The 26493-nt window shown below is 47.7% G+C and overlaps 1 protein-coding gene across 5 annotated transcripts in view; it reads right to left on the bottom strand.

Annotated features, from left to right (window-relative positions):
- Window positions 1–26493, bottom strand: part of LOC122375460 (inactive dipeptidyl peptidase 10-like) — a 191392-nt gene that overhangs the window by 35045 nt on the left and 129854 nt on the right. For all 5 annotated transcript variants that reach the window (XM_043354895.1, XM_043354980.1, XM_043355060.1 and 2 more), the window contains 7 exons: window positions 17822–17896; window positions 17143–17195; window positions 14463–14671; window positions 13094–13257; window positions 12143–12246; window positions 9560–9683; window positions 8414–8548 (listed from right to left, as the gene is read on the bottom strand). In XM_043354895.1, the coding sequence (XP_043210830.1) occupies window positions 8414–8548; window positions 9560–9683; window positions 12143–12246; window positions 13094–13257; window positions 14463–14671; window positions 17143–17195; window positions 17822–17896 (864 nt within the window). The remainder of the gene's footprint in view (window positions 1–8413; window positions 8549–9559; window positions 9684–12142; window positions 12247–13093; window positions 13258–14462; window positions 14672–17142; window positions 17196–17821; window positions 17897–26493) is intronic.

Raw genomic sequence — 26493 nt, 5'->3', positions numbered from 1 at the left:
CGTCAGATGTATTCAGCGATCGATGATACGGATCAACCGATATGCAACATGTCCCTTTACGGTCAGGTCACGACCTTGGCCCGAGGTCAAATTTTCCAAAAGACCTTTCAAGGGTCTTTTTATTATCCTAGTTAATTCGACGCGTCTCGAGAAAAGGGTGCTGGCAAAAGTAATGCCGTGACTCTCTTGAGTCAAAAGTTATTACAGGAAAAAAACATTTTCCATGTCGCTACTTTTTAGTTTTTACCTCCTGGAGGCTACACCGTTGACCTGAGGTCACATCTGAGGCATGTTGGCGAAAGAGCTTTCCAATGCGCTTTTCCGTAACGCTGTAGCTCTATTGGTTCCCGAGTGATGCGCCAGGTTTTAAATATTGTTGAAATAGACAAAATTTGACTTTTGCTGACCTCTGGCCGCTGGCGGCCTGACCTTTGACCTGATATAAGAAATAGCCAATTGTTTCCTTCCTTATTTTTGACGCTCTTTCGAATGTCGCTAGCTGCGTGTCGCTACGTGGTCAATGAGCCGAGTTAGATGGGGGAGAATGAAAACGCCTCCTCCCCCAACCCCAGCATGACACGGAAAACTCAGACCGCCAGCACGGCGCGTGTTAATTGCACAAGTCGATCACTTGTCTACCTGATTAAAGCCCTCTCGTTTGGACCAAGAAGATTGACACAACTTTGGTTTGCACTACATAGAACGGCTGAATGAAACGGTGCTGCGCATCACCATATATGTAATGACCTGATTTTGTGGTGGGCGTCAAATGTAGTTACCTCGTGGGTGGTATAGTAGACTACAGAATGATGTTCCACTTTTCACGGGCAATTATTTGCCTGGAGTGGTAGGCTGTGCCGCATCACACGGGCTGAGTTCACAAATTATAGCTTTGTCCCAATGCTCACAATCGACACGCTTAATTGCGTGATAAACGGCACAACTTAGCGCTCCGGTCAACTAATAGCTTCTGAGGAGAGGAACATCATTCTGTAGTCGACTATACAGCCCATTAAAATGCTAGCTTCTTCAATTGTCCCAAAATTCAGACGTTTAAAACTTTGCTTACTTTTTAGGGGAGAGTGGGGTAAGATGCCCAGGGTGGGAAAGACACCCCCTCTAGCGGCGAAACAAAGAATCGAACCTGGAAATTAATGTTCTTAGCATAAAGCGGAAGCCTGCCTTGTAACCTGCACAAAAATTTGCGAAGCTCAGTTGGGCAACGGCTGGCTGGTGATTGCATGTTTTTTATTTGCTGCTTTCAAAAAAAAATTTGGTGTCAAAACATTGTAAATATCAAAGAAGGTAGATAATTTTTGCGTCCCTTGCTATAGTCGTGATACATTAACATGCGTGTACCGCTGTCCCAAACAGTTTGTTTCAGTGTGTAGTTTTATGGCTAGCAAATTGTACTGATTTAAGCCCGAATCGCGATTCGGCGTATGTCGGCTCGCATTAGCCGCGCGTTTGCAGTCTTTTCGTGGTTCCGAGCGTTAAACATGCGATTTGATGCTGCTCTCATGCATTAGTGTGGATGTCAAGGTCAACTGAAGCCTGAAGGTCAGGTCAGGTCATTGACCTTGGATGACCTCCGTCCACTTTTTTCGAGTTTTACATGTTTCTAGGCTAGTTTTTGGAGCTGAGTTCGAATTCAGCAACCATTCGAACATTTACGAAGTAGTTTTGGTGCCTTCGTAGCATGTTACGAAGCTGTCAGAGGTGGTTGACACGTACAACGAATACCCGGCACGACCCTTACTGGTTGACCTGACCTGACCTGACCCGACCTGGCCTAAATACATGAAGACATCATCTGTGATTAAGACTAACATGATATTCGTGATCAGCACCCCGAAAAACCCCACAGCAGCCAGACTTTACGACGTTCTAACAGGTCCCGATTTCCCCGACTTCTGAGTCATTGACCTGAGCTGGAAGGTCAACCAATGACCTAGGACCCTATACTTGGAAATAATCTGCTTTGTCTCGTCAGGAGCAGCACGCTCGTTTTTTTCCGCGAAGCTCTAGCTTGATCAAGGGGCGAACGGTAGGGGGTCCAACGGACCCCCTACTGCGTTCGCGGCTGGCAAAACACCAGTATGGGCGAGGGTTAGCTCGAGGGTACTGAAACTTTCGTCGCAATCGGTCGCTTTTTACGCGAGTTATTCGTGAAAAACCGAGGGGGTCCGTTCGACCCCCTGTAAGTGTGAGGGGTAGGGTTCATAATTAGTTCCGTTTCGTTTTCATTTAAATCCAAACAAACTTTTGAATGCTCTGTCACTTTCACAGAGATACAAAGCACGCCCATGTTTCATCTCGGCTGGCACTGTCATCGATCCAGAGTATTCTGGGAGGAGAGAGTTATCTGGTGCGCCGGGGTGTTTCTGTAGCTCCAGGGGGGGGGGGGGCGGCGCCCTCCGGCACCAGAGACCCCAGCTGACTAATGCATGTGTCAGGGGCCGAGGTCTGCACACAGCCCGCAGCCGCCTCCTCGTCACGCTGTGTTATAATTCTACATTTATCGCCCTCCGACCGAGGATTTCAGCCGAGGCTTTACCAGATACCCGCATAAGGGTCATCTGCTCTTATCTCAGAGACGGCGTATTCCCCAGGTGTCTTACTTGCTTTGAGGCATTTAACCCGCGACCTGGTGGGGGGGGCTATTTTTTGCCCCCCCCCCCCTCCAGACTTTTCGATATATCTCAAGAACCGCTACGCCGATCGTCACCAAACTTTCAGTACCCTCCCGGACATCAATTTTACACATTGTGACCAAAAATTTTTTCTAAAGGCTATGATAGGTTGGCCGGAAATGACGTCAAAGTGACGTCATGTTCTGCCGTTTTCGACCCAAAAAAAGGTTTCGCGGGAAGAGCTGCCAGGCCTATGGCTTTGCAAATACAGAAAAATGATAAGCAAATAAAAGCTGTAGAATCAATAGGGCTACAAAACTGCTATCTCGAATTTTTGAAATTTTTTGATTTGAACCCCCAAAAATCAAAAAATAAATGTTTTGGATATAATAATCGAAAAATCCAAAAAGTTTTTTGAATTTTGCAAAAACCGGAATAAATGTGATAGTCCTTACCGCTTTCCATCCACATACCAAATTTGAGATTGATACCACTTTTTTTGGCGAAGTTATAGCGAAAAAACTGTTCAAAATTGATGACGTCAAATTTTCGAACTCAATTTTTAGCAATTCTAGACCCCGTAGCGCAAAACAAAGACCACCATTAGACTCCCCGTGACAATCTGCATCGAATCAATACCCATTTTATGCAAAACTATCAACTTTAAAATTTGACCTTTTTTGGCCTGACCTTGACCTGACCTTGACCTGAACTTCACCAGAAAGTGACCTAAGCCGTACCTGATAGTCTTATAACCAACACCATTGAGTTGGAAATGAAAAATTGGCCATAAAACATGCATCACACAACCTTAGTTAAGTTGGGCTCATGTGACCTGACCTGTGACCCTTGGTGACCTGACCTGTGACCTGACCTGGTATTGTCAGTGACCTCTAATAGCAACATATCTACTAGGCAACTGACGCCCTATCGCTGATTATCGACAATTTCCTCGGTGTTATAGCGCATTCCCTAGCAGACCCGTGAACGGTGAAACATTTCATCTTTGACCTGACCTGTGACGTCATCGGTGACCCCGAGGTCAATGAAATTTGGTTTCCTTCGACAAATTTGACAGGCCTTTCGAACGCCGTTTGAATTTTGCGGATCCGTCCAGTAGTTTCTGAGATACGGGGGGGGGCAAAAAATAGCCCCCCCCCCACCAGGTCGCGTTATAAACAGACCCCACCAGGGCGCGGGTTAAAACTTTTCGGCGATCGCCGCTGGGCGAACACTTTATCGCCCATAATAGGAGGCTATACAGTATACGAGCTGCCTTCTTCAAAGTCCGTCCCTTGGCTACCACTTCTAGTGGGGTAGGTAGGTATCTCGTGTGGCGTCAGAACTGACTATGAAAATCCAGCTCGTACAAAGCCTCCCATGCAGGGTTGTATACGACTCAATCAATAGCAATCAATTCAATCACGACAAATTTGGGAAACCAATCAAATCAATCAAGTCAGAGCAGTTTTCGGGAAATGATTCAATCGACTCAAACGCGACAATGAAAGGAATCAATCAACTCAATCAAACGACTCAAACCAAGATATACATTAGGTTTTTTGCCCCACCAACTTGGAAAAGTGTCCATAGCAGTCTGGTGTACCTACCTACCTACCTACCTACCTACCTACCTACCTACCTACAGAAGAAACATAAAAATATTGTCATTTAAAATTATAAATTGCCATGCCATTCAAAGTTTCTATGTAATAAGGAAGGATACCGAGTGATGGACAGGTGGATCATGATATTGAGGTTTAATGGGTAGAATTGGAGCAGAATTTTCATTTAATGGGTGCAAAATAACCCAGTAGTTGACTTCAACAAACGCCCCTTAACCCAAATCACCACCTTTCACCTAAAAGTTGTCAATTTAATTTTGGCCATATTCCAGCTAAGTCATCAGGCCATCTACCTCATGTAAAGCCCCCGTCTGTCTCTTATGTGAGTTATGCGGAGCTCTTCTGAATTGAACCCTGAACATAATGAACCTAGCTAGGTTTCATGCCACACTGACACCATATGAAAGTGTTGAAAATGTGCTACAAATTTGAACAGTACCAACGAAGGTAGATAGGTTATATGTGAAGAATTCAAAACATTTTATTGCAATACAATTTGAAACTGTTAGGACTGGGGGATAGGGATGAGCATTAAAAATATATTTAAAAGGAAATGGAAAGGACAGGGACTCTGGAACCACAGGATAAGTTAAAGACAAAGGAAGTAGGTACAACGAAAATTAAAACGCGAAAACGGCACGGTGCGACTGCGAAAAAAACAAAGAAAACGTTTTGCCGATAAGTATGTATGCTAAGCTTTTATAAATCCTTATTCTACGTCTTTTGATTTTTTGGTAAGATGACGTCATTGGTTATCATGTAGTATGGTAGATCATCATAAAATAAATTGGTTGTACAACACTAATTTCGTTTTAATTATTATTTCATTTGAAATAAAACCACTTAATAATATTCGGTAAAATATTTTAAGGAAAATGAAATATATTAAATATGTTATGCTTAGGCTCTCAGGAGAAAAGGATCAACAAACGTTCTGCTGCAAATAAAACAATGCAGCAAATTAGCTATTAATTTACGTAAACGTAATTAGCGAGACGAAAACGACGCTTTTGTTTCAGTTATTTTTGTAGGGGTTTCAGATATTTATAGAGTTCAGTGGGTTGTTTCTGAGGAGATGTGGAGATGTGAATTATTAATTAATCACACTTTATTAGTATATAGGGCCTTGCACTTTATAGGGCCTTGGCCTTATAGGGCCTTGGCCTATAGGGCCTTGGCCAGGTTCTATCACAGGATTGGAGCAGTTATTGCAGTTGAAAGTCAAAGTTGGCTGTTCATGTTTAGGCCCTGTTCTTTATTTGGCCATCTACCCCATATTGCAGTTGTGATGACAAGCAGTTTTCAGTGTAGTTTTGTGATCTTTGATGTCATCAATTGGTGTCATTATTTTTCGTCAACTAAAACTTATTTAAACTTTCCATTCAATCGACTCAATCATACGAGTCACTCTAATTTTCGGGAATCAAATCAGTCAACCAGTCGCTAAAGTCAAACGAGTCAGTCAACCAGTCATCTCGAAAAGTCAATCGACTCAATCCAATCAACTCAAAATACGCGTTGAATCAAATCAATCAATTCAATCGACTTGATTGGTATACAACCCTGCTCCCATGTTGAATAAAACATTTCAAATACAGCGATAGAATCCGTGGTATTTGATCAACCACACAGCAGCTTCTGCCCCTGTAAAAGACAAAAAATCAAAGGAATTGGCAGCTATGGCAAAATGTGGTGGTCGGTAATTTTTGGCATTCATCTGATAGGCACCTGTTGCCTGTCACGTGTATAACAAACAAATAAGCAATAAATAAAAACAGCAAAGTACCTTAGTTATGAAATAAATAGAGGACCTTGAACAAAAAAAAAAATAGCTATAAATAGTTACGACGGAATATGTGTCCAACGGATGAGCTTTATGCATTTACCTACAAATAACTTAGTACAGATGGTATAGTACTTATATTGTCTGGTAAAGTAGAGGGAAATATGAAATTCACTGGTAAAGGGGCCTGTCCCTGTAGAGGTGCCGCTCGGTCATCACTCAACAATCAGCATTCTAAACTATCGGGCAGTTTTGACATCATTCACCATCTTCTTTCTGCTGGCGATATTGTAGCCGTTTTCACGACGGGCTATATGGCGAATGCACCTAATTTGACAAAACCTGTACCAAGTTTCTTTTACAACAAATATTTTCATATCATGATTTTATTTCAGTGTTTCAATGGATAACAATGTCTGATAATTTGACAAAGCAGGCATATAATCAACAAGTGCAGCCCTGGCTGATAGCTACTAAGAAACATACCGAACCTTATTTGACCAAATATGCACCACATGGGCACCAACAGGTAGCCGTCGTGAAAACGGCTATCTGGCGCACATCTATCTTGTCGAATGTCGATATAATTCATCGCGCTATTTTTATTCGTTGGCAGGCAGCTGTGGAAAAGAAGCACGGCTCTGTTTAAACCTCCGAGCCATCCGGGCGAGTGTAAACATTCACCCCAGAGGGAAACAAACCGAGGGGAGCTGCCGGCGGCGCCCTGGCCGAGCAGCCGCCGGAGGTACTACTGCGGTGCCTCGTGACTGCAGCGCAGCCGTCCGAGACACCCACTGAAACACCAGCGCACACCGCCACTCGGAGCCCACAGGGACGGCCGCCGACAGACAGTCGACTGCACTCCTGCCTTTATCATTTCCTGGGTAGGGAGAGTAAGGGAAGTTAGGAATAAAGAAAATTATTAACTCGCGCCCCACAGGAGGGGGGGGGGGCTATTCATAGCCACCCCTCCCGTTTTTAATAACTTCCAAACCGCTTGACGTACCGACGCCAATCTTTCAGTACCTTCGGCTGTATCAATTTGACACCTTGTGTCAAAATATGAATTTCGTAACTACCATAGGTAGGCGGGAAATGACGTCAGAGTGACGTCATGTTCGGCCGATTTCGACGCAAAACGTCGAACCACGGCAATCGCTCCCAAGAGCTCAGTTTTTAAGCTAGATCCAATTTCTTTGCATGAGAGGACGCAGAATAGACTGCGCTAGCAAACTGCTATCTCTGATTTTCAAAATTTTAAAATTTTGAAAATTATATTTAATAAAATTCAAAATTATACCTTAATATCTTTTTCAAAAACTTGTGACTTTACAAAGAACGGTATATATGTGATAGAACACATGCTTTTGACTTACTCTAGAAACATCGTACACCAATATAAATAGCATCATCATTCATCGTGCTCCTAAGCTCAAAGTGCATCCGATAGACACCTTTTTTGTTGAAAATTTTAACTTCAAAATTTGACCTTTTTTGACCTGAAAGTGACCTGCCCAAGCTAAATTCAACTCAAAATGACCTCAAATGACACAAACGACGTCAAATTCGAATGCGTCACGTGACCAATACATGATATACAATTTTCGTGACTAAGGATGACCTGGCCTTGACCTAAAAATCCGAAGTAAAAGTTCGGTACCATCAGGGTATCAAGGCATAGGTATATCAAGGGGCGCGTTAACAAAAAAAAAGAGCCTGATTGGAGTTGTTAGCCGGCGGCCAGAGGCTAAATTGTGAACAAGCCGAAATGCTGATATTTTTGTGTTATACTCGCTGTTATTAGCGCATTCCTAGAAGACCCGTGAACGGTGAAACATTTCATCTTTGACCTGACCTGTGACGTCATCGGTGACCCGAGGTCAATGAAATTGGAGTTGCCCCGACAAATGTGACGGGGCTATCAGACGCCGTTTAAATCTTACGGATCCGTCCAGTAGTTTCGGAGATACGAGGGAGGCAAAAAATGCCCCCCCCCCCCCTTCACCGCGCGGAAGGTGGCCAGGAGGCCCACCGCCTGCCGGTTAAGGTTTCCTAGACCCCAACATTTAAAAATTGACTTTTAAACACCGAGTGAGATCACAACTAGTCCGCAGTCTTTTAATTGAAGCACTTGCGCTTGCCGCTTGGAATAAAGAAGTAACTACATGTATATAGCAGAAAAAAGGAAGGCAAATCAAAGGACGTACTATTTTTCTTGGCTGAGTTTACCAGGGAAGTGTCTCAGGGCCCTGGTACGACGAAACTGACCTCTGTTATGTGGTTGTCAGGTGTATTGATATAAACATGACTATTATTGTTATCATAAAAATGTTTTCGAGGCGGTGGCGAACAGTGAGCAGCTAAACACCCACCATGAGAATCTGCGTGTAGAGTCCGTGATCGCCATCCTGTACGCGGTCCAGAAGAGCGGCCGCCGAGCCGCTCTCTGAGAACACGGGACCGTCTCCGATCGGCACCCAGCCGCGCGGCGACTGAGACTGGTACACCTGTCAGAGAGCCAAACATCCGTCAGTGACTGGTACACCTGTCAGAAAGCGAAACATCCGTCAGTGACTGGTACACTGTCAGTGAGTGGTGTCTGGTACACCTGTCAGAGAGCCAAACATCCGTCAGTGACTGGTACACCTGTCAGAGAGCCAAACATCCGTCAGTGACTGGTACACCTGTCAGAAAGCGAAACATCCGTCAGTGACTGGTACACTGTCAGTGAGTGGTGTCTGGTACACCTGTCAGAGAGCCAAACATCCGTCAGTGACTGGTACACCTGTCAGAGAGCCAAACATCCGTCAGTGACTGGTACACCTGTCAGAGAGCCAAACATCCGTCAGTGACTGGTACACCTGTCAGAAAGCGAAACATCCGTCAGTGACTGGTACACTGTCAGTGTCTGGTACACTGTCAGTGACTGGTACACTGTCAGTGACTGGTACACCTGTCAGAAAGCGAAACATCCGTCAGTGACTGGTACACCTGTCAGAGAGCCAAACATCCGTCAGTGACTGGTACACCTGTCAGAGAGCCAAACATCCGTCGGTGACTGGTACACCTGTCAGAGAGCCAAACATCCGTCAGTGACTGGTACACCTGTCAGAAAGCGAGACATCCGTCAGTGACTGGTACACTGTCAGTGTCTGGTACACTGTCAGTGAGTGGTACACTGGTACACTGTCAGTGTCTGGTACACTGTCAGTGAGTGGTACACTGGTATACTGTCAGTGTCTGGTACACTGTCAGTGTCTGGTACACTGTCAGTGTCTGGTACACTGTCAGTGACTGGTACACTGGAACACTGTCAGTGACTGGTACAATGTCAGTGTCTGGTACACTGTCAGTGTCTGGTACACTGGTACCCTGGTACACTGTCAGTGAGTGGTACACTGATACACTGTCAGTGTCTGTCAGTGTCTGGTACACTGTCAGTGACTGGCACACTGTCAGTGACTGGTACCCTGTCAGTGTCTGGTACACCGCAGAGTGGTAGCTGAGGCGACACCCACCGTTCGGCAGCGCCAGCTGGGCGCCGAGCAGACGGAGACGTGGCTGACGTTCTGCCGCCGGTTGTACCAGGTGACGGACGCCCGCGAGTTGTCCAGCCACCGGACTCCGGCCGCGTACAGCTCACTGCAGGCACGGAATCGGTCACTGATGACCAGTACAGCTCACTGCAGGCACGGAATCGGTCACTGATGACCAGTACAGCTCACTGCACGGACGGAATAGGTCACTGATGACCAGTACAGCTCACTGCAGGCACGGAATAGCCGTCACTGATGACCAGTACAGCTCACTGCACGGACGGAATAGGTCACTGATGACCAGTACAGCTCACTGCACGGACGGAATAGGTCACTGATGACCAGTACAGCTCACTGCACGGACGGAATCGGTCACTGATGACCAGTACAGCTCACTGGGGACGGGGAACTGACGGGGTACAGTAGGGTGGCACTAAAACGGGGCTAAAATTTCGTTTTGAGAATTTTCAACGGGACGGGCAGCCAATCTGTTCTACCACCCGAGAAAACGTTGCGTGTAAAATATTTTTGGAAAATATGTTTATTTAGAGGTAGCTCAACCAGGTCAAATTTCACATTTTTGTGAAAAACAGAGGCCTCTTGCACCAAAATCCTCTTGCACCAATGCTTGGATTATTTTGCATCGCGTATCCAATCGAAGACTCAAATGTGACAATGTACATGTAAAAATTACCAAGCACTTGTAGGATTATGTATTGGGCTATTGCAAACAAATTTACCACCGTTAGATTACCTTATTCTGAAACCGGTTTTTCGATTTTACCTAGCTAGGTAGTTTGGTGCAAGAGGCCTCAGAACTTTGCCGAAATTTTAATTTCCACGCGTATTTCTGATGTTCACAATGACATTGGACGTTGCCAAGCCTTTATTGAAACGTTTCAGCACCTAAAGCTCAGATATATAGGTACATATCGACACTTTTTTAAACCCCACATTTGTTCTCCGGTGAATTTCAGACAAGTTGGTTAGAACAGCTCCGTGGGGACGGGGACGGGGAATGGGCCGGGGGCGGGGCCGGGGCGCGGTGATGGCTGTCGGTCAAAAGTCAGTCAGATGGTGTTCGGCCCATTACCCCTGGGTGGTGACATTACCCCTCTCGAGCTTCTCCAATGTTTCCGATGTCGGGACACAGCGCTACCAGCGCCGGATGTTGCCAGTGCTCGGCGACTGGCGGCCACTCTCTGAGCCACCGGACCATGGCGCGGCCAGCAGTGACTGTCCTCTGCTGGCCGGATCATCGGCGGCGCCACAGGCACTCCCCGGCCGAGCCCGGACCGCATGGTCAGACAGACAGGGCCGAGTGGATCCCACCCACCAGCCATTTCAGCCGCAACGTCCCGCACCCGGGCCGGGCCGACATTCGCTCTGGAAGGCCAGTGATGAGCCTGCTCTGCGATACACCAAGTAAATATGGGTTGACGTTGCCGTATAAAATAGTGTCTTTTTTGTGAGCGTTTGGCTTCAACACTATAAAACCCGGCAGTTGCTGGGGTATCTCGGCACCCGCCGTTTACTAGGGGGAAGAGGGCGTTAAACGCCCCTAGCCGATAGCTCGAGAACCAATCGCCGCAGCGGAAGGTGCGGGGCGGCAAACGAAGGAACGCGACAGTACGCCGCTGATGAGTACAAAGTTCAATTTCGTAGTCACAGGTCGGGTCAAGATCAGGTCAAATACCTGAAATTGGGTTTTCAGTAGCACGGACTTAAGCACATCGCACTGGTCGCCTCTCGTCACTAACTCTGTCAAAACTGTACGCAGTCTTTCATTTTGGAGCTACACGAGTGTAGGATCCATGTACCTAGGGGTCAGTCAAGCGTAGGTCAGGGTCAAGGTCAGGTCAACCAGATAAGAACATGACCTCGAAAATGAAAATTGGCATCCCAGCATATGACCACTTTTTATGGGTACTTTAACTACTTTTAAGCGGTGACATTCATGTTATCATAAGAGTACGTGTTTGGTAGAAATAACTAATCTAAGATAGGCATAAGACTAGACATGTCAATCGGATACCAACTTTTTGGTAAACGGATACCAAAGCGATACGAACTTGGTATTTGATATTTCAATCCTATTGTTTTTGGCATTTTCTTGGTATTATGCATCCTCAGCAATGTATAAGAGGCTGACAAAGTTGGTATTTTCCTGGTATTCCCAACTTGGTTCGGTTTCGGTATTTTCCATGGTTTTGGTTGGTATTTGGCTTGGTATCGGTATCCTGATTTTCTGTAATTGACATCACTAATAGGTATAGAGCAGACATGCATCATGGTCGTGAAGTAGTCACGAGAAATTGCCAAGACTTACCTCAAGATTTTGGAAAATGTGGAACGATAATGGAAAATCGAAGATAGCCAATTGATTTAGGCAGTCAAATGGCGTTTACGGCATGCCTGTACAGTGTACATACTTCTATGCAGTGATTTCATATGATTTTGATTTTGGATTCATATGACCTGTGGGTGGCGCTCGCTCACCTCTCGGAGAGGCTCGCCCACGGTCTGTCAGAGGCGCTCGCTCACCTGTCAGAGGCGCTCGCTCACCTGTCGGAGAGGCCGGCCGGCGGCAGCACGGTGCGGTAGTCCATCCGGACCGGGTTCGTCACGTTGGCCACGGTCACCGTCAGCGACGGGTTTACGGCTCCCGCCTGACGGACGCACGGACGGACGGACGGACGGACGGACGGACGGACGGAAGGCACTCGTCAGGCGCAGTGCAGTGGACATGATTGGACACAAAGCGCATATATACTCTGCGACTCGTGGGATAAGCATTAGCCTCATGGAAAAGGAGAGAGCAAATTAATGATCCAGACACTTCCCTAAACTAAATATGTAATATGAAAACTAAACACGCGCAGTGGGGGGGGGGGGGGCGAATTTCGTCCACCCTTTTGCTTTTCGCAAATATCTCACGCCATTATTATTCTTTGAACGTCATATTTTCAGTACTCACCTAAAATTAAACGGCGCATCTTGCCGTGAAAGCAATAAGTAAATCGATTCACAACTTTCCTAGTTACAGGGGTGTGGAAGTAGAACATAAAATCCAGCCAGAGCGGCGGCGCGGTGGTGGTGGTGGGGGGGGGGGGGGACTCTTGCAGCCGGCGCCGGACGCTTCCGTCTTTGCATTGCGCCGCTTACCACTGCTAAAAATCGGTTCCAAATTTCGTCTTTTTGATTTCCAAAGGCGCTGAGATCTTAGGGGAGCGGTATTCCCCCCCCCCCATCCCCCTTCCACTGGGCGTAGTTCTCGGAACCCTTTCACTGCGCATGTGACATTCGTCTTTGGGTATGCCTTATAAAACTGGTCACGTCCCATTGCAGCCCATCTGATGGACGGATATGGCGGCGGCGGGGCGGCTGGTGGCCGCTGACTGACCCGCGGGTATCGGACGGAGCGGACGCGCGGTGGGCCGGCTGGCGGCCGCTGACTGACCCGCGGGTATCGGACGGAGCGGACGCGCGGGTAGGCCGGCTCGGCCGCTGACTGACCCGCGGGTATCGGACGGAGCGGACGCGCGGGTAGGCCGGCTCGGCCGCGGCCCCGTACTCGGTGTAGTGCAGCTCGGCCACGGCCGTGCAGTTGAAGCTGAAGTAGAGCAGCAGCGTGCCGTCCGGCGACGGCCACACGGCCGACTCCGCGCGCAGGATGTGCTCTGTGGACCGGCAAACCGGGGGGCGGGTTGTGGGCGGAATTTCATAACATACCTACCTACTTTAGATCAAAGATGATGCATTTTCCGTTGCCCAGCAATGTGTGAGAGAGAAAAACATACAGTCACTCCACGGGTCTCGCACATTGCCCGCCTAGCCCTGCATCATAGGCGCGGGAACCGGGGGGGGCAGTGGGGGCAGTTTGCCCCCCCCCCAACTCTGGGGCCGTGGGGGCGGTGCTTCACAACTTTAAGACGGAATATGGCACTTCTTTGCAGATGTTTTTTATGAAAAAAAAAACAAGGGAGGAAAAATAAGTTGCCTTAAACCGGTGAGAAAACTAGAGTTGTGGCTACCCTAGGTTGATCTCCATTATGGTATGCCCCCCTCCCCCAGTCTGAAAGTAGTCCCCGCCCCCCTGCGCTGCATTTACATTTTTAAGGTGTCAATCATCTATAAAATCACCACGATTTTCATTTAAAAAAAAATATGCCAACCCACCAACGCATTACACCAAGATGTCGGATTTTGTTTACAAAGTATGTCATGTTACCCAATTTTCCAACAAATATAAACGTTACAACTTTTCTCCAATTCAACACTTCATTGACTTTAAAGATGATCAGGAAGTTGATGGCGAGCAATGGCATGTTTGAGCATTATTGTTAGAAAAATAGTATGGAATACCTAATAACCTTATGCTCATTCTTTGAAGGTTTTTTGGTTGATAATGAATGATTAAACTAATTCATTAATATATTTCAGCTTGCGCCATCTTCAGAATGTACAAAAACACAAACATAAAATATATTAATGAATTAGTTTAATCATTCATTAACAACCAAAAAACCTTCAAAGAATGAGCATAAGGTTATTATTCCATACTATTTTTATGATCAAGAAGGGCGGAGATGTGATACTTTTCCACACAGTAACAACAGTGGTACCTAATGACATATTACAGAGGCTATTGGGAGTCATTTCATATGCTTTGTTAACTATCGCACAGATGGGGCGGCCAACTGACCCTTCCGGGTGAGCTATACCTACCACTCTCCCCTACCTAAAATGTCAAGGCATGTGGACAGTGCAGTTGGTCCGTTTGATGCACCAGTCGGCATTGCTGGTGCACGGTGCCTCTGGATCGGTGGGTCGTATGTGTACCTGCGTAGAGCAGGTGGGGCAGCCTGAGGCGAGTCGTCCGTACCTGCGTACAGCAGGTCGGGCAGGCCGTGCTGCAGCAGACCGGCGCGGCCGTCCGAGGTCACCGCGAACGAGTCGGCGCTGAGCGCGCGCGCCTTGTAGTAGATGTTGCCGCCGTGCAGCATGAGCAGCGCGCTGCCGGCCATCCAGGCGGCGTGCTGCAGTGCCGGGTGCCGCTCCGACCACGGCTCCGGCTTCAGCGCGCTGACCCGCCTGCCGACGACGCCGGGGCCGCAGCGCCGTCAGCACCGCTCCGGGGCCCAGTCAGCCGGCGGCAGGGGGGGGGGGGGGGACAGACTGGGGCTAACGACGGCACATTTGGTCACATTCAGTGGCGGATCCAGTCCAGGGGTGGGGGCAAAATGGACATTTGCCCCTTCCAAACGGCATAATTTTAACATTACGCCTATGCACGAGGCATGGAAAGAATCGATAAATTGTTATGGTTTGCCCCCCCCCCCAAAAAAAAAACTCTAAGCTGGATCCGCCTCTGGTCACATTTGGTGTGATTACGGAGCGAGCGAAGCGAGCGGAGTCTTATGCCTGAAACAGACTCTTTCCGCAGTCAGGAAATCGCATGCGAGAGCCTATTCAAATACATGGAAGCACGCTCGCATCAATCGGACGCACCTCCCGGATGCGATTGATGCGGGAAAATGCTTTGCCAAAAAAATGCGCACATGCCATTTACCCATCCTAGAGCGCACATGGGGGGGGGGGGTTGCCACCGCCCGCGCCATTTCGTTCCTGTTGGAGATAGAGCTTCGAGGTAAGGACCAAAAAGATTCGTTGGAAAGAGACAAATCCAATGATACCCAGTTTTACCTTCTCAGGTCAGTCATTGACCTTCCAGGTCAGGTCAAACTAAAAAAATGTTGCTGTTTTGGGTCACCGTTGGATATCAAGTGTGCTGCTTATCATATACCGATGACGATGCCGTTTGCTGGTGCCAAGCCAGCTAGAACCTCTTTGTCACACTACCCGACCATATTTTTACCGCTGAGGTCATTTCAGGTCAAGTTAGGTCAAGGTCAATTTTATGTGTTTGTATGTCTGTGTGTGTCTGTGTGTATACTGATGTGTGCACCGATTGTTTATGTGTCCATATTACATGAAATCATGATCTGAGAAGCTTTTACCAAAAATGCAGTTAAAAAAATCCACGAAAAGTAAATTCAGCTTGCCTAAAACGCAATTATTTTAGATGACCTAGGTTGACCTTGACCCTGACCTTGACATCTGTACATCGTCGAAAAACATGTTCCATGATAGGTGGGAGGTGCGCCGAAATCAAGGTGTCAAAAGCTCACAAGGCCCATAGCCAACGCAAGATGTTGAGAATTTGTCATTTGGGTCATGACATGACCTGAAAAACAAGGTCATATCTCCGAAACCAAAAACCACAGAAACTTGAAATTTTCAGTGGACATCAAAAAAGGATTGAAGAGCAGCTATACGAAAAATCAGGCTTCTAGCTCTAAAAATGTTGAGTGCAGAGCAGAAAACTACCTGGGGGGGGGGGCAACCACCCCACCCGCCCACCCCATGTGCGGGCGAGGGTTAAGATCATCATGCATATCATTCCATGGGCATTGGCGAGCTGAACACAATGAGACCATCTGTTCCTGTAAGGAGTTATAAGCAAAAAAAAACTATTGGTGACCTGTGATGACGTCACATGACCTTATAGTTGCGAGCAAAAAAGGCCTCAATTAGTCAAGGTTGGTCATATACGAAGTCATTTATGGTATGTTGGGCCATTCCGACGAGTTTTAGTGAAGAAAAAAACAGAGGGTTGATCCCCCTTGGCTAACATAATGGGGAGGTCAAGAAATTGACCTGGGCTTAGGTCATCGATATCAAAATTCCTAGATAAACAAATTTTAGCTACCAATGACCTCATTACATCCTGCAACTTTCAAAGGCCTCCGTCCTCTACTGTAGCTCTGAAACGGTGGCAAAGTTGCAAAAAGTGATTTGAGGTTGGGTCATTTGAAGTGACCTGGTGACCTGACCTTGAAAGGTAGGAGGTTCAAACTTGTACACCATGTGTAAAATTGATGGAGACATAATCATGCCAAATTTTGCGGCGGTACAGGCCGCGGTTTTATCGGAGGACATGACCGAGCAACAAGTAAACACAGCAGGTATATATGTCGTTGGCATCGGCTGAAATCCATGAAATGTCTAGGCATTACTTGGAATGCCGGAAAAGACTGATTTATTCGTAGAAATACACGTTACAGCGAATGACTGAAAATTCGAGGACATTTCATGAAATGGCAGGCGGAAACGGGGCAGTCGCTGAAATATGGCCGAAATTAACTGAGTACACTCGTTGCTTAGGCATTACACGAAATATCCGAGTAAGGACTTAGGACAGGCACTGTCTGTAACGATTACCGCAAATGTGCACGTTCACCCGTCTTTTTCGTACCCAAATCTCCAAACCTCACCGGTGGAACGGAATGATACTTTATGGTACCGGATATTGAAATCCGTGACGAGATGGCAGGCCAAGTTCATGTATCCTATGAACTTGGCCTGCCATCTCCCGTCGGACCAAGTTCATTTCTTATTTATATAATATATGTATATGTACTTATGGGTCATTCCATGTCAGTTCAGCCACTGGTGTGCGGGGTTCTTGGTGCTGCCCCTCTGCGGTTAGGAGGGACACTCACCCGCTGTTGACGCTGAGCAGCCAGCAGGGCGCTTCACCGGTGTACTCGGTCAGCTGGAACCACACGGCCGCCCGACTCAGCTCGGAGGACAGTTTAAACAGCAGCGCTATCCGCCAGCTACTGTTATTCTTAGGCCTAAAGTCGCCGACAAGTTTCGTCAACCATGCGAAAAAATAGCTGCTGTTGTGGGAAAAATATCAGGGTAGCTGATGCTTTTATAACGGCAATTATTTTTTATGTGACAAGTCAAATTGGTGGGTGATTAACGGCGAATTTTCTATTGGTAAAGCTTGGCCGATATTATATGCATTATGCGTGCAGTCGTATTCCACATGAAGTCTGAGGTGTACAGCAATAAGCGGCGGTCATCAGTGAAATCAAACATCATAGTCTCATATTATACTGCCGGCAGTCTAATACGCTAGCAAGGATAAGCACCGTATAAGAAGTACCTACGTAGGGAACTACGTGCTCTTAGTACCGCCCGGCAGGCAACAGGTTGGTATTTTTTTCATCAACAATATATCCTCAGTACATACTTGCAGTGGAAAGTTGCAAAGTTGTCGGCTCATAAAAAATATCCTAAATGATGGCTTTTATCCATAAAAAACGACAATGATTGTACCGTTGAGCTGCAAGATTGTCAGGGAATAAGGCAAGCACACGATACTGGAAGTACCTTTTTTCGCCTGCCGAAGAGAATCACGAAGTTTAGGTCTGGAGACACCAGAGCCCTCTCCGAGTGTTTTTGTCGCTGAAAGTACATGACACCGGCGTTAGTAAGCGAGCAAGAACATATAACTAAATGCTATATCACAAAACATGTCGTACATCCGATCAATGTATAGTACATCAATGACATGACATGTACATTGTACAATGTACAATGTATATCAGCTCTTGTGTGAGTGAACACATGCACGTGAAATCTTTGTTCTGGATACGGCTATACCGAAACCCTAGCCCCGTTTACATAGGGCTAGCTGCCAGATAGTGGAATTCCGATACCGAGACATTTATTCCACTAACAAGACATTTAAGGCACATTCCGCTAGTTCTGACGACTTATCCGGCCTTCTGGCCAGATAAGTCGTTTTTATTCTGTTTTTATTCATACCGGATCCTGTTTTTTATTCATACCGGTGCTCTGGTTTCATTCAAACGGCATTTGGCTCCAATTTCATTATCGAAGCTCACAGGTGAGTTTTGCCAGCTTCCAGGTGGGTGACAGCATGTGATCGCCTGAGGCGGGGGAGGGGGGGGGGGGTGCAAAATATTTTCGTCATTTAATGTTCAATGCATTCGCTGCTGTTTTTGGCACACCTGTCTGTGCATCTTATCCGCACATGTTGTGAAAATTTCATACCCAGGTCGCCTTAGGTCAGGTCACCAGGTCACGCCAAGTGACCTCAACTCAGAAAAAAATAAGAATGCTCGTCATAGCTACACCGACTGATCGATTGCCTTGAAACTTTCAGCGATTGATTAGAGTAACATTATCTATAAAATGAATATCTTGGAATTTTGTTATCGGTGACCTAAGGTCAGGTCAATTTTGCGGCATCTCCATTATAAGTCAATTGCAATGAGAGAAAATTGAGAAGCGTCTGTTTTGCACGAACGCTATTCTAGACACTCTCAAACATCGATATGTAGGTAAAATTGACACCCTGAATCGGAAAATGGCAACTGTGACCCCTCGTTATGTCGCCGAGGTCATCTCAGGTCACGAACAGAATCTAACAGTTTTTCGCTAGTAACGTCTGATCGAGGCGTGCTAGAGCGATGAAAACACCTTAGTTGTGTTCGGCTCGACGTTGCGGATCGACTGATATGCAACTTGACCTTTTCCGGTCAGGTCATGACCTTGACCTAAGGTCAACTTTTCAAGTTGAACTTTCAAGGTCAAATTATAGTTCTTCGACGCGTCTCGACGAGAGGAACACGATGCTGGCAAAAGTAATGTCATGGCTCTTTTGAGTCAAAAGTTATTGCCGAAAAAACACTTCGTAAGAACGGCTATTTTTGGAGTTTTTGCCCTCTGGAGGCTAAACCGTTGACCTGAGGTCAAATCTGAGGACAATATTCAGAAATGTCTGTAAAAGGGCTATCGAATGCGCTTTTCTGCGGCGCTGTAGCTCTACCGGTTCCCAAAATAGCCGTCGGCAGTTTCCAAAATGTTGAAATAGTCAACATTTTACCTTTGGTGACCTCTGGTGAACTGACCTTTGACCTGACCCAAAAAAATGGCTGAAGTGTTTTCGTCCTTATTTTGGACGTTCTTTCGATTGCCGCTTACCGCGTGTCGCTACATGGCCCAGGAGCCGAGTTAGAAAAGGGTGTTCAGACCCCCCCCCCGCCCGGCGCGGAAGTCTCGGAGCACCGGCCCAGCGCGAGTTAAAAAAAAAAAAAACTATAATATAGGCATTGTTTTACTGAGGCATGCTAGAGCGATAAAAACGCGTCACATGTGTTCAGCTCGACGATGCAGATCGGATGTTATGCAGTACGACGTTTTCCGGTCAGGTCATGACCTTTACCTGAGGTCACATTTTTTAGTTGACCTGTCAATGTCAGCTTAATTAACCCGCGCCGGGCCGGTGCTCCGCGACTTCCGCGCCGGGCCGGGGGATGCCTGAACACCCCCCCCCCCTCCTCCCATCTAACTCGGCTCCTGGGCCACGTAGTCACTTTCAAGATTTCAAGATTTCATTTCAAGTCCGAGGCCGAGTCAACCTCCAAAATGCGTATAGGACCCAAGTCATTGCTGACGCTAAAACTGACTCGCCAGTCGCCTGTAGCATAAGATTCCGACCTCAAACTAACACCGGCCGAATTGCCCCACCCCACCGCCAAAAAACCCTGCTGGCGGGGTAATTTGGCCGCTTTGCGAACCTTTGTAATGCGTCACAATTTAGATAAAAGTAGTTACTCGATCATTTTCAGTTAACTGTACAGGAAAGTAAAATGAATGCAACACCCGTCAGCGTTGAGTGTGCAGAAATGTGTCGTCAATTTTGAGATATATCGTTTTTCTTAAGTAAAGGCGGCCAAACTACCCCATCCTCCCCCACTTTTCCAAAATTCACTTTTTTACAATCCTCCTGCAGGAGCTCTCTGCCAGCTCTCTCCCGACTCTCCCGGCCCTCTCCCGACTCTCCTCCGACTCTCTCCCAGCCCTCTCCCGACTCTCCCAGCCCTCTACCGACTCTCCCGGCCCTCTCCCGACTCTCTCCCGGCCCTCTCGCGGCCCTCTCAGGGCCCTCTCCCGACTCTCCGGGCCCTCTCCCGGCCCTCTCCCGGCCCTCTCCGGGCCCTCTCCCGACTCTCCCAGCCCTCTACCGACTCTCCCGGCCCTCTCCGGGCCCTCTCCGGGCCCTCTCCCGACTCTCCGGGCCCTCTCCCGACTCTCTCTGTTGCAGCAGCGCCGGCCGGTGAGCCGATCGATCCAAGTAACTGTTGCTCCGTCCGGACCGGCGGCGGGGGGAGGGGAGGGGAGGGGATGGGTGGTGCCAGCTGCAGCTGCCGCAGCCCCGAGAGTGGGGCGAGCGGCCAGCCGGCGGCGGCAGACTGTTTACCGCCCCGGGCAGCGCTGGCAACTCTGCACAGGCGCCGGCGGGCAGAGCTGGCCACTGCAGCTGTGCTGAGCGAGGTCAAAATGCTTGCCAACGCACCGTCCATTGGCCTGCCGTTTTTGGCACACCTTATCATACTTTTTTCTGTACATTCTGTGAAAATTTCAGACCAACGCCAGTCAAGGTCAGGTCACCAGGTCACGTCAAGTAACCTCACCTCATGAAAAGTTGCAAAGCCTGTCATACTTACACCGAGTGACCAATCACTTTGAAACTTTCAGCAATTGATAAGGGCAGCCCACTGCAGTATGTACAAAATGTATATCTCGGAAATTTGATATCGGTGACTCAAATCAATTTTGCGACCTCTCCATTATATGTAAATAATTGAAGAAAAAAGAGCACAATTTGGAGCTGCCAGGGAAAGCGTTTGGATGATTTTGGTTGGACTGGAGCGGAAGGCTTTCGTACCGGTCTCGGCACTAGCATTATATAATAATACGTTTGATTGAAGGGGCCTGTCGCTGCCTCGAGCTGCACGCCTTCAACTGCATGCTGCAACTGCAAGCTGGACTGCTGCACTGCCACCCCTGCTCTGCACGTCTGCACGCCTGCACGCCTTGCCTCGTTGTCAGTACCACTAAGTGTCAGCCTGGTTGCTATTTCCTTTGCACGCTTGCTGCAGCACCCTTGTGACGCCCAGTCTCAGACCGCAACCTGCCACACCTGTCCTTGCACCCTGTTTGCATGAAGATTGTTGAACTATGCGTCGGGGTAACCAAAGGAATAAGGGAACCAGGGGAGCGAAGAGAGACAGGAGTGCAAGTGTGTCTAACCCTCCAACCCAAAGGGGTGAGGAGTGCCTCTGCGGTACTTGTGGCGATGATGTTGGCCCTGACCCTGTGGGATGTGACAAGTGTGAGCAGTGGGTGCATGGATCACAGATGTGTTCGGGACTGCCGCTGGAGCTCATTAATGCTATATTAAAGTATGATGGGGCAGGGATTCAATTTATATGCATGAAATGCAGGGTCGAACAGGTGACCGCTCGGGGCAATTCCCCAAGTGGCCACACAGACCCCCACCTCGCGGAGACTGTCAAACAGCTGCATGTCCAGGTGAAGGGAATGTGTGCTGTGATCAAGGAACTCACCTCTCAAGTCAAGGAGCTTTCTTCCAGAACTCCCCAACTCCCCAACCACGATGCTGCTTTGGTGAATGTGCAGGGACAAACCGCTGCTCCTCATCCCCTACCACACCAGCCTATCATTGCCACTAACCCCTCTCAGGACTACCGTGCCCTCATTAGGGAGGAGATGAAGGAGCAGAAGGAACGGGACAAACGCCGTGCCTTTGTCGTAATCAAGGGTTTGCCTGCCTCATCTACCACTGAGTTCAAGGCCAAGTTCACTGAGTTTGCCAGGAATCACACAGGGACTAGAGTAGAAGCTTCTGAGGTACTGGCTATCCCTGGCCAAAGTAACTTCTTCAGAGTCAAAATCCCTGATGATGAAAGTAGAAAGCTCTTGCTGGATAAAGCCAAACAGCTAAAGGATTCTGATGACTATAGAGGCATCTTCATATCTAGGGACCTGACTTATGCCCAGAGAACTGAGCAGTACTTGAGACGCAGGCAGGCGCGGCAGGCCCAGGAGCCCCAAACTGGAGATGGAGATGGAGCTGTGCAATCTCGCCAAGCCTCTTCAGTGACAGCAGGGGGTTCCTCGGCTGCTAGAGCTGACAATGCTGATCACCCTCCCCAGGCTCAGGCTGCTGCTGCTGCTCGTGATGCCCCTTCCACCTCTGTCGCGGGAAACTGAATGATCTGCCTAAATCTACCCTGATTCGTCTTTCACAGGTCAATCTCAATGGCTTAAGCTCCAAGGTGAACATGCTTTTTGATTTTGCAGATTCGTCAAAACTTGACATTGTTTGTGTTACTGAATCTCATCTCCTCCAGCACATTCCAGACTCGTTTGTAAACATTCCTAACTATAATCTCATTAGAAATGATACTAATGGTACAGTGTACAAACATGGTGTATGTGCCTATGTGCATAACAACATCACTGTTGGTAATGTTCAAGCTCCAATTCCCAATGTTCTCACCTTCTGTCTTGTGTCTTATAATGTTTTTGTTGCTGTAGTCTACCGACCTCCCTCTTATTCTGACACTGAGAACGAACTTGTTTGCTCCTTTCTAAGTAACTTCTGCAGTGATAAGGAAGTGATATTGTTAGGAGATTTCAATCTTCCTGGACTTGACTGGTGCCATGGAAATCCACTTAATAGTTCAGGAGGATCGAGAACAATCCAAATGTTTGTTGACATATTTAACTCTCTTGGACTTACGCAGTGGGTTACACAGCCAACCTACCCGAGGTCAGGCAATACACTGGACCTGGTCTTCACATCTGAGCCAGACCGTATTGGTCAACTAATGGTACAAGCCCCTCTCCCAGGTTGTGACCACTGTCCGACGATATGTGACTATGTCTTTGAAAATGTTGCTGCTGACCCTCATGGGAGGACAATGTCCCGCAGGAGAAACTGGCACAAAGCTCGATATGCTTCAATGCGTAGATCACTACAGCTCTTGGACTGGGACTTCGAGCTGGCCTACCTGAATGTGGAGGACTCGTTTAACCGTTTCACAGCCATCATTTCAGAGATGGTAGACCTACATGTGCCAACACAGCAAGCTAATCCCCCTAAACCACCCTGGAAAACAAGACCCCCGATTTCCTTAATTCACAGGCGCCAGGCAGCTTGGCAGACGTACAAGAGGGTGAGGCAGCAATCTGGCAGAAGCTCTACTGGTACACTGGCCGCATATAAGCTTTTCTCATCTGTAAACCGCGAGTTGCGAAATTTTGCCGCCAGATCGCAGTGTGATTACGAATCTAGTCTTATTGACAGGTCAAAGGACAACCCCAAACTGCTCCATTCTTATATAAGAAACAAGAAGACTGGCAGACCAGCGGTTGGTCCCTTGCTTTTGCAATCTGGTCACCATACTGATGATCCCACAGCTATGGCTGAGCTACTTGCAACATCTTTTGCCTCTGTATTCACCACTGTCACCCCCACTAACCCCTCGCCCCACCAGGCCTTCGACGGGACTCTCAGCCATGTAGAAGTATGTACAGAGAATGTTCGCCATGCTCTCAAAGATCTCGACCCTAACTCTGCCATGGGCCCCGATGGAATACATCCACAGGTATTGAAGGAATGTGCTGATGACCTCGCCTACCCTCTACAGATTATATACACGAGATCACAGAGAGAGGGACGACTACCCTCTTGCTGGAAAAAATCCCTAGTTATACCTATTTTCAAGAAGGGCTCCCGGTTTGATCCACTAAACTATAGACCTATCAGTCTGACGTCTGTTGTGTGCAAAACGATGGAACGCCTGATTTGCACGCAGATACGTAATTACCTGGAAACGAACTCACTGCTGACCTCAAACCAATTCGGTTTCAGGGCTGGCAGAAGTACAATGGACCAGCTACTCCTAGCTTATAACACAGTGTCTAAAAACATGGACCTTGGTGGCGTGACTGACGTCATTCTCTTCGATTTCAGTAAGGCGTTCGATGTCGTCTGCCACGATCTCATGATAACCAAACTGAGATCGATTGGTTTGACAGGTGCTCTCATTGACTGGATACGTTCATTTCTCCAGGGCAGACAGATGCAGGTGTGTGTGAAGGACATGATAAGCCAACCTAGGGTTGTCAGCAGTGGTGTACCGCAGGGCTCTGTCCTTGGGCCCCTGTTGTTCCTGGTTTATATTGACGGCGTAGCATCACAGCTGAGAAGTGAATATAAATTTTTTGCAGATGACCTGAAACTTTATGCCTGTGTGAAACATGCCCCAGGAACCTCACCAGTGTTATCCTCTGCCCAAGTACAAAAAGACATTGATACACTGCAAACCACAGCAGCATCGTGGTGTCTGAAAATGAACCCAAAGAAATGTGCAGTTCTCCGCTTTGCGAGGCCCCGCGCTAACTTGCCTTCACCGGTGTACTTCCTTGATGGACAGCAAATCCCACATGTAGATTCTCACTCTGATCTTGGTGTTACTGTCGACTCGCAGCTTAAATTTCACGAGCACATTAGGACTGTTGCACACAAGGCTAGCGGTCTGGCCCATAGTTTTCTTAAGTCTACCGTTTGCAGGTCTCGCGCATTTATGTTGTTCTTGCTCACTACTCATATCCGACCTGTTATAGAATACTGTTCATGCTTGTGGCATACAGGTTATCTGAAAGACTTGCGGGTCTTAGAAAATGTTCAGAGGAAGTGGACAAAGCGAGTGGATGGAATGAATGGATTAAGCTATGCAGATCGCCTACAGTCCTTGAACCTGTATTCTGTCCAAGGGAGGCTCATTCGTGCGGACTTGATACAATGTTGGAAGCTGTTTAACGGTAGATCGTGCCTGAGTCCAGATGACCTGTTCGACCGCCCTCCACAGGAGCGGACTAGGGGCCACTGCTTTAGGATTTTCCCCACTCTCACCCACACAGACACTAGAAAGCGCTTTTTCTCTGTCAGATGCATTGCTGTTTGGAACTCACTGCCTGAGGATGCTGTCCGTGCACCTAACATAGCTAGCTTTAAGAAAATGATTGAGGTACATGCACGTAATAGCCTGTTCAGATATGATTGAGGATGAGCAGTGCTGATTTTGTAAGTAGTTATAGGTATGTAGGTTACTTCCTCGTAGCTAAGCGTGTAGAAATGTGACTGTGTTCATCTGACGAGCTTGTGGAAGACGCACAATACCAGTCAAAACTCCCAGGACTAATGGTCAAGAATATCACAACTGGGCTGGCGCGTCTGGCATTCAGGGTTCCTTCCAATTCCTTTCGGTCCTTCCACCTTGCCTTTTCTTTCCGACACAAATGGGAACCCAACCAGGTAAGAGAACAGGTAAGAGAAGCAAAATAACACTTGAGAGGACTTTTAAAGGCAAAGCCGTCCGCAGCAGCCAAAGCTCCGCGGATTCAGTCGCTGAACGGGTGGTCACCATGTCAGCCACAAAACGACGCCAGTCGACCGAAAAAGTGGCAAAGTAGCTAACTGTGGCCCGGTAACCGATATAAGCCATGATATAAGATATCACGATTTACACAAAAATCCGCAGAAATTCGAAAATTAAAATAAGCCTCTCAAACCCTCGTGGTGACCAAAAATCACAAATTTACAGCAAGAGTGTCGATCAAAGTTTTCCAAAAACCACCAAAGTTGGACAGAGGAGGACGGGCAGCTGATTTCGTAGCTGGGGAGACATCTTTGAAGCTGTTTCAGCCGTCAAACCTGCAGAACAACTTCGTTTGGAGCTGCCGATGCGCCCTATGTCCCTCCCGTCCCAACCTTCTTAACCATCCGGCGAGCACATCAGTGGGCCATGAGTCCCTGGGTGGTGTCAGAATTGCATGGGGCGCCAAAAAAAGGCACCAAAATCAACTCTACACTATACAGCCAGTGAAACATCCTCACAGACGAGTGTCTCTGTCTATTCCACCGTGCAGCAAAAGGGGCAAAATGATTAAGCGCACTTCTGTGCCCAACGCAAAGAAACTGCTCTTCGTGATTGGTTAAGTCCTTGCTTTCACGGCCAACAAAACGCAAGACTGGTGCTGTGAGAACCATAGGCGGCGGAACCGGGGGGAGGGGGCACCGGGGCACCGTGCCCCCTTGATTTTGCCATTTTAACGTTAGCCCTACGGGCATTGCGTGGAAGGAATGGGACCAAAGGTCG

The sequence above is a fragment of the Amphibalanus amphitrite genome, unplaced genomic scaffold, assembly GCF_019059575.1.
Source record: "Amphibalanus amphitrite isolate SeventyFive unplaced genomic scaffold, NRLGWU_Aamphi_draft 000004F_arrow, whole genome shotgun sequence".
NCBI lineage: Eukaryota > Metazoa > Arthropoda > Thecostraca > Balanomorpha > Balanidae > Amphibalanus > Amphibalanus amphitrite.
The sequence above is the reverse complement of the archived record's forward strand: the minus strand, read 5'-3'. Positions and strand labels throughout refer to the sequence as shown.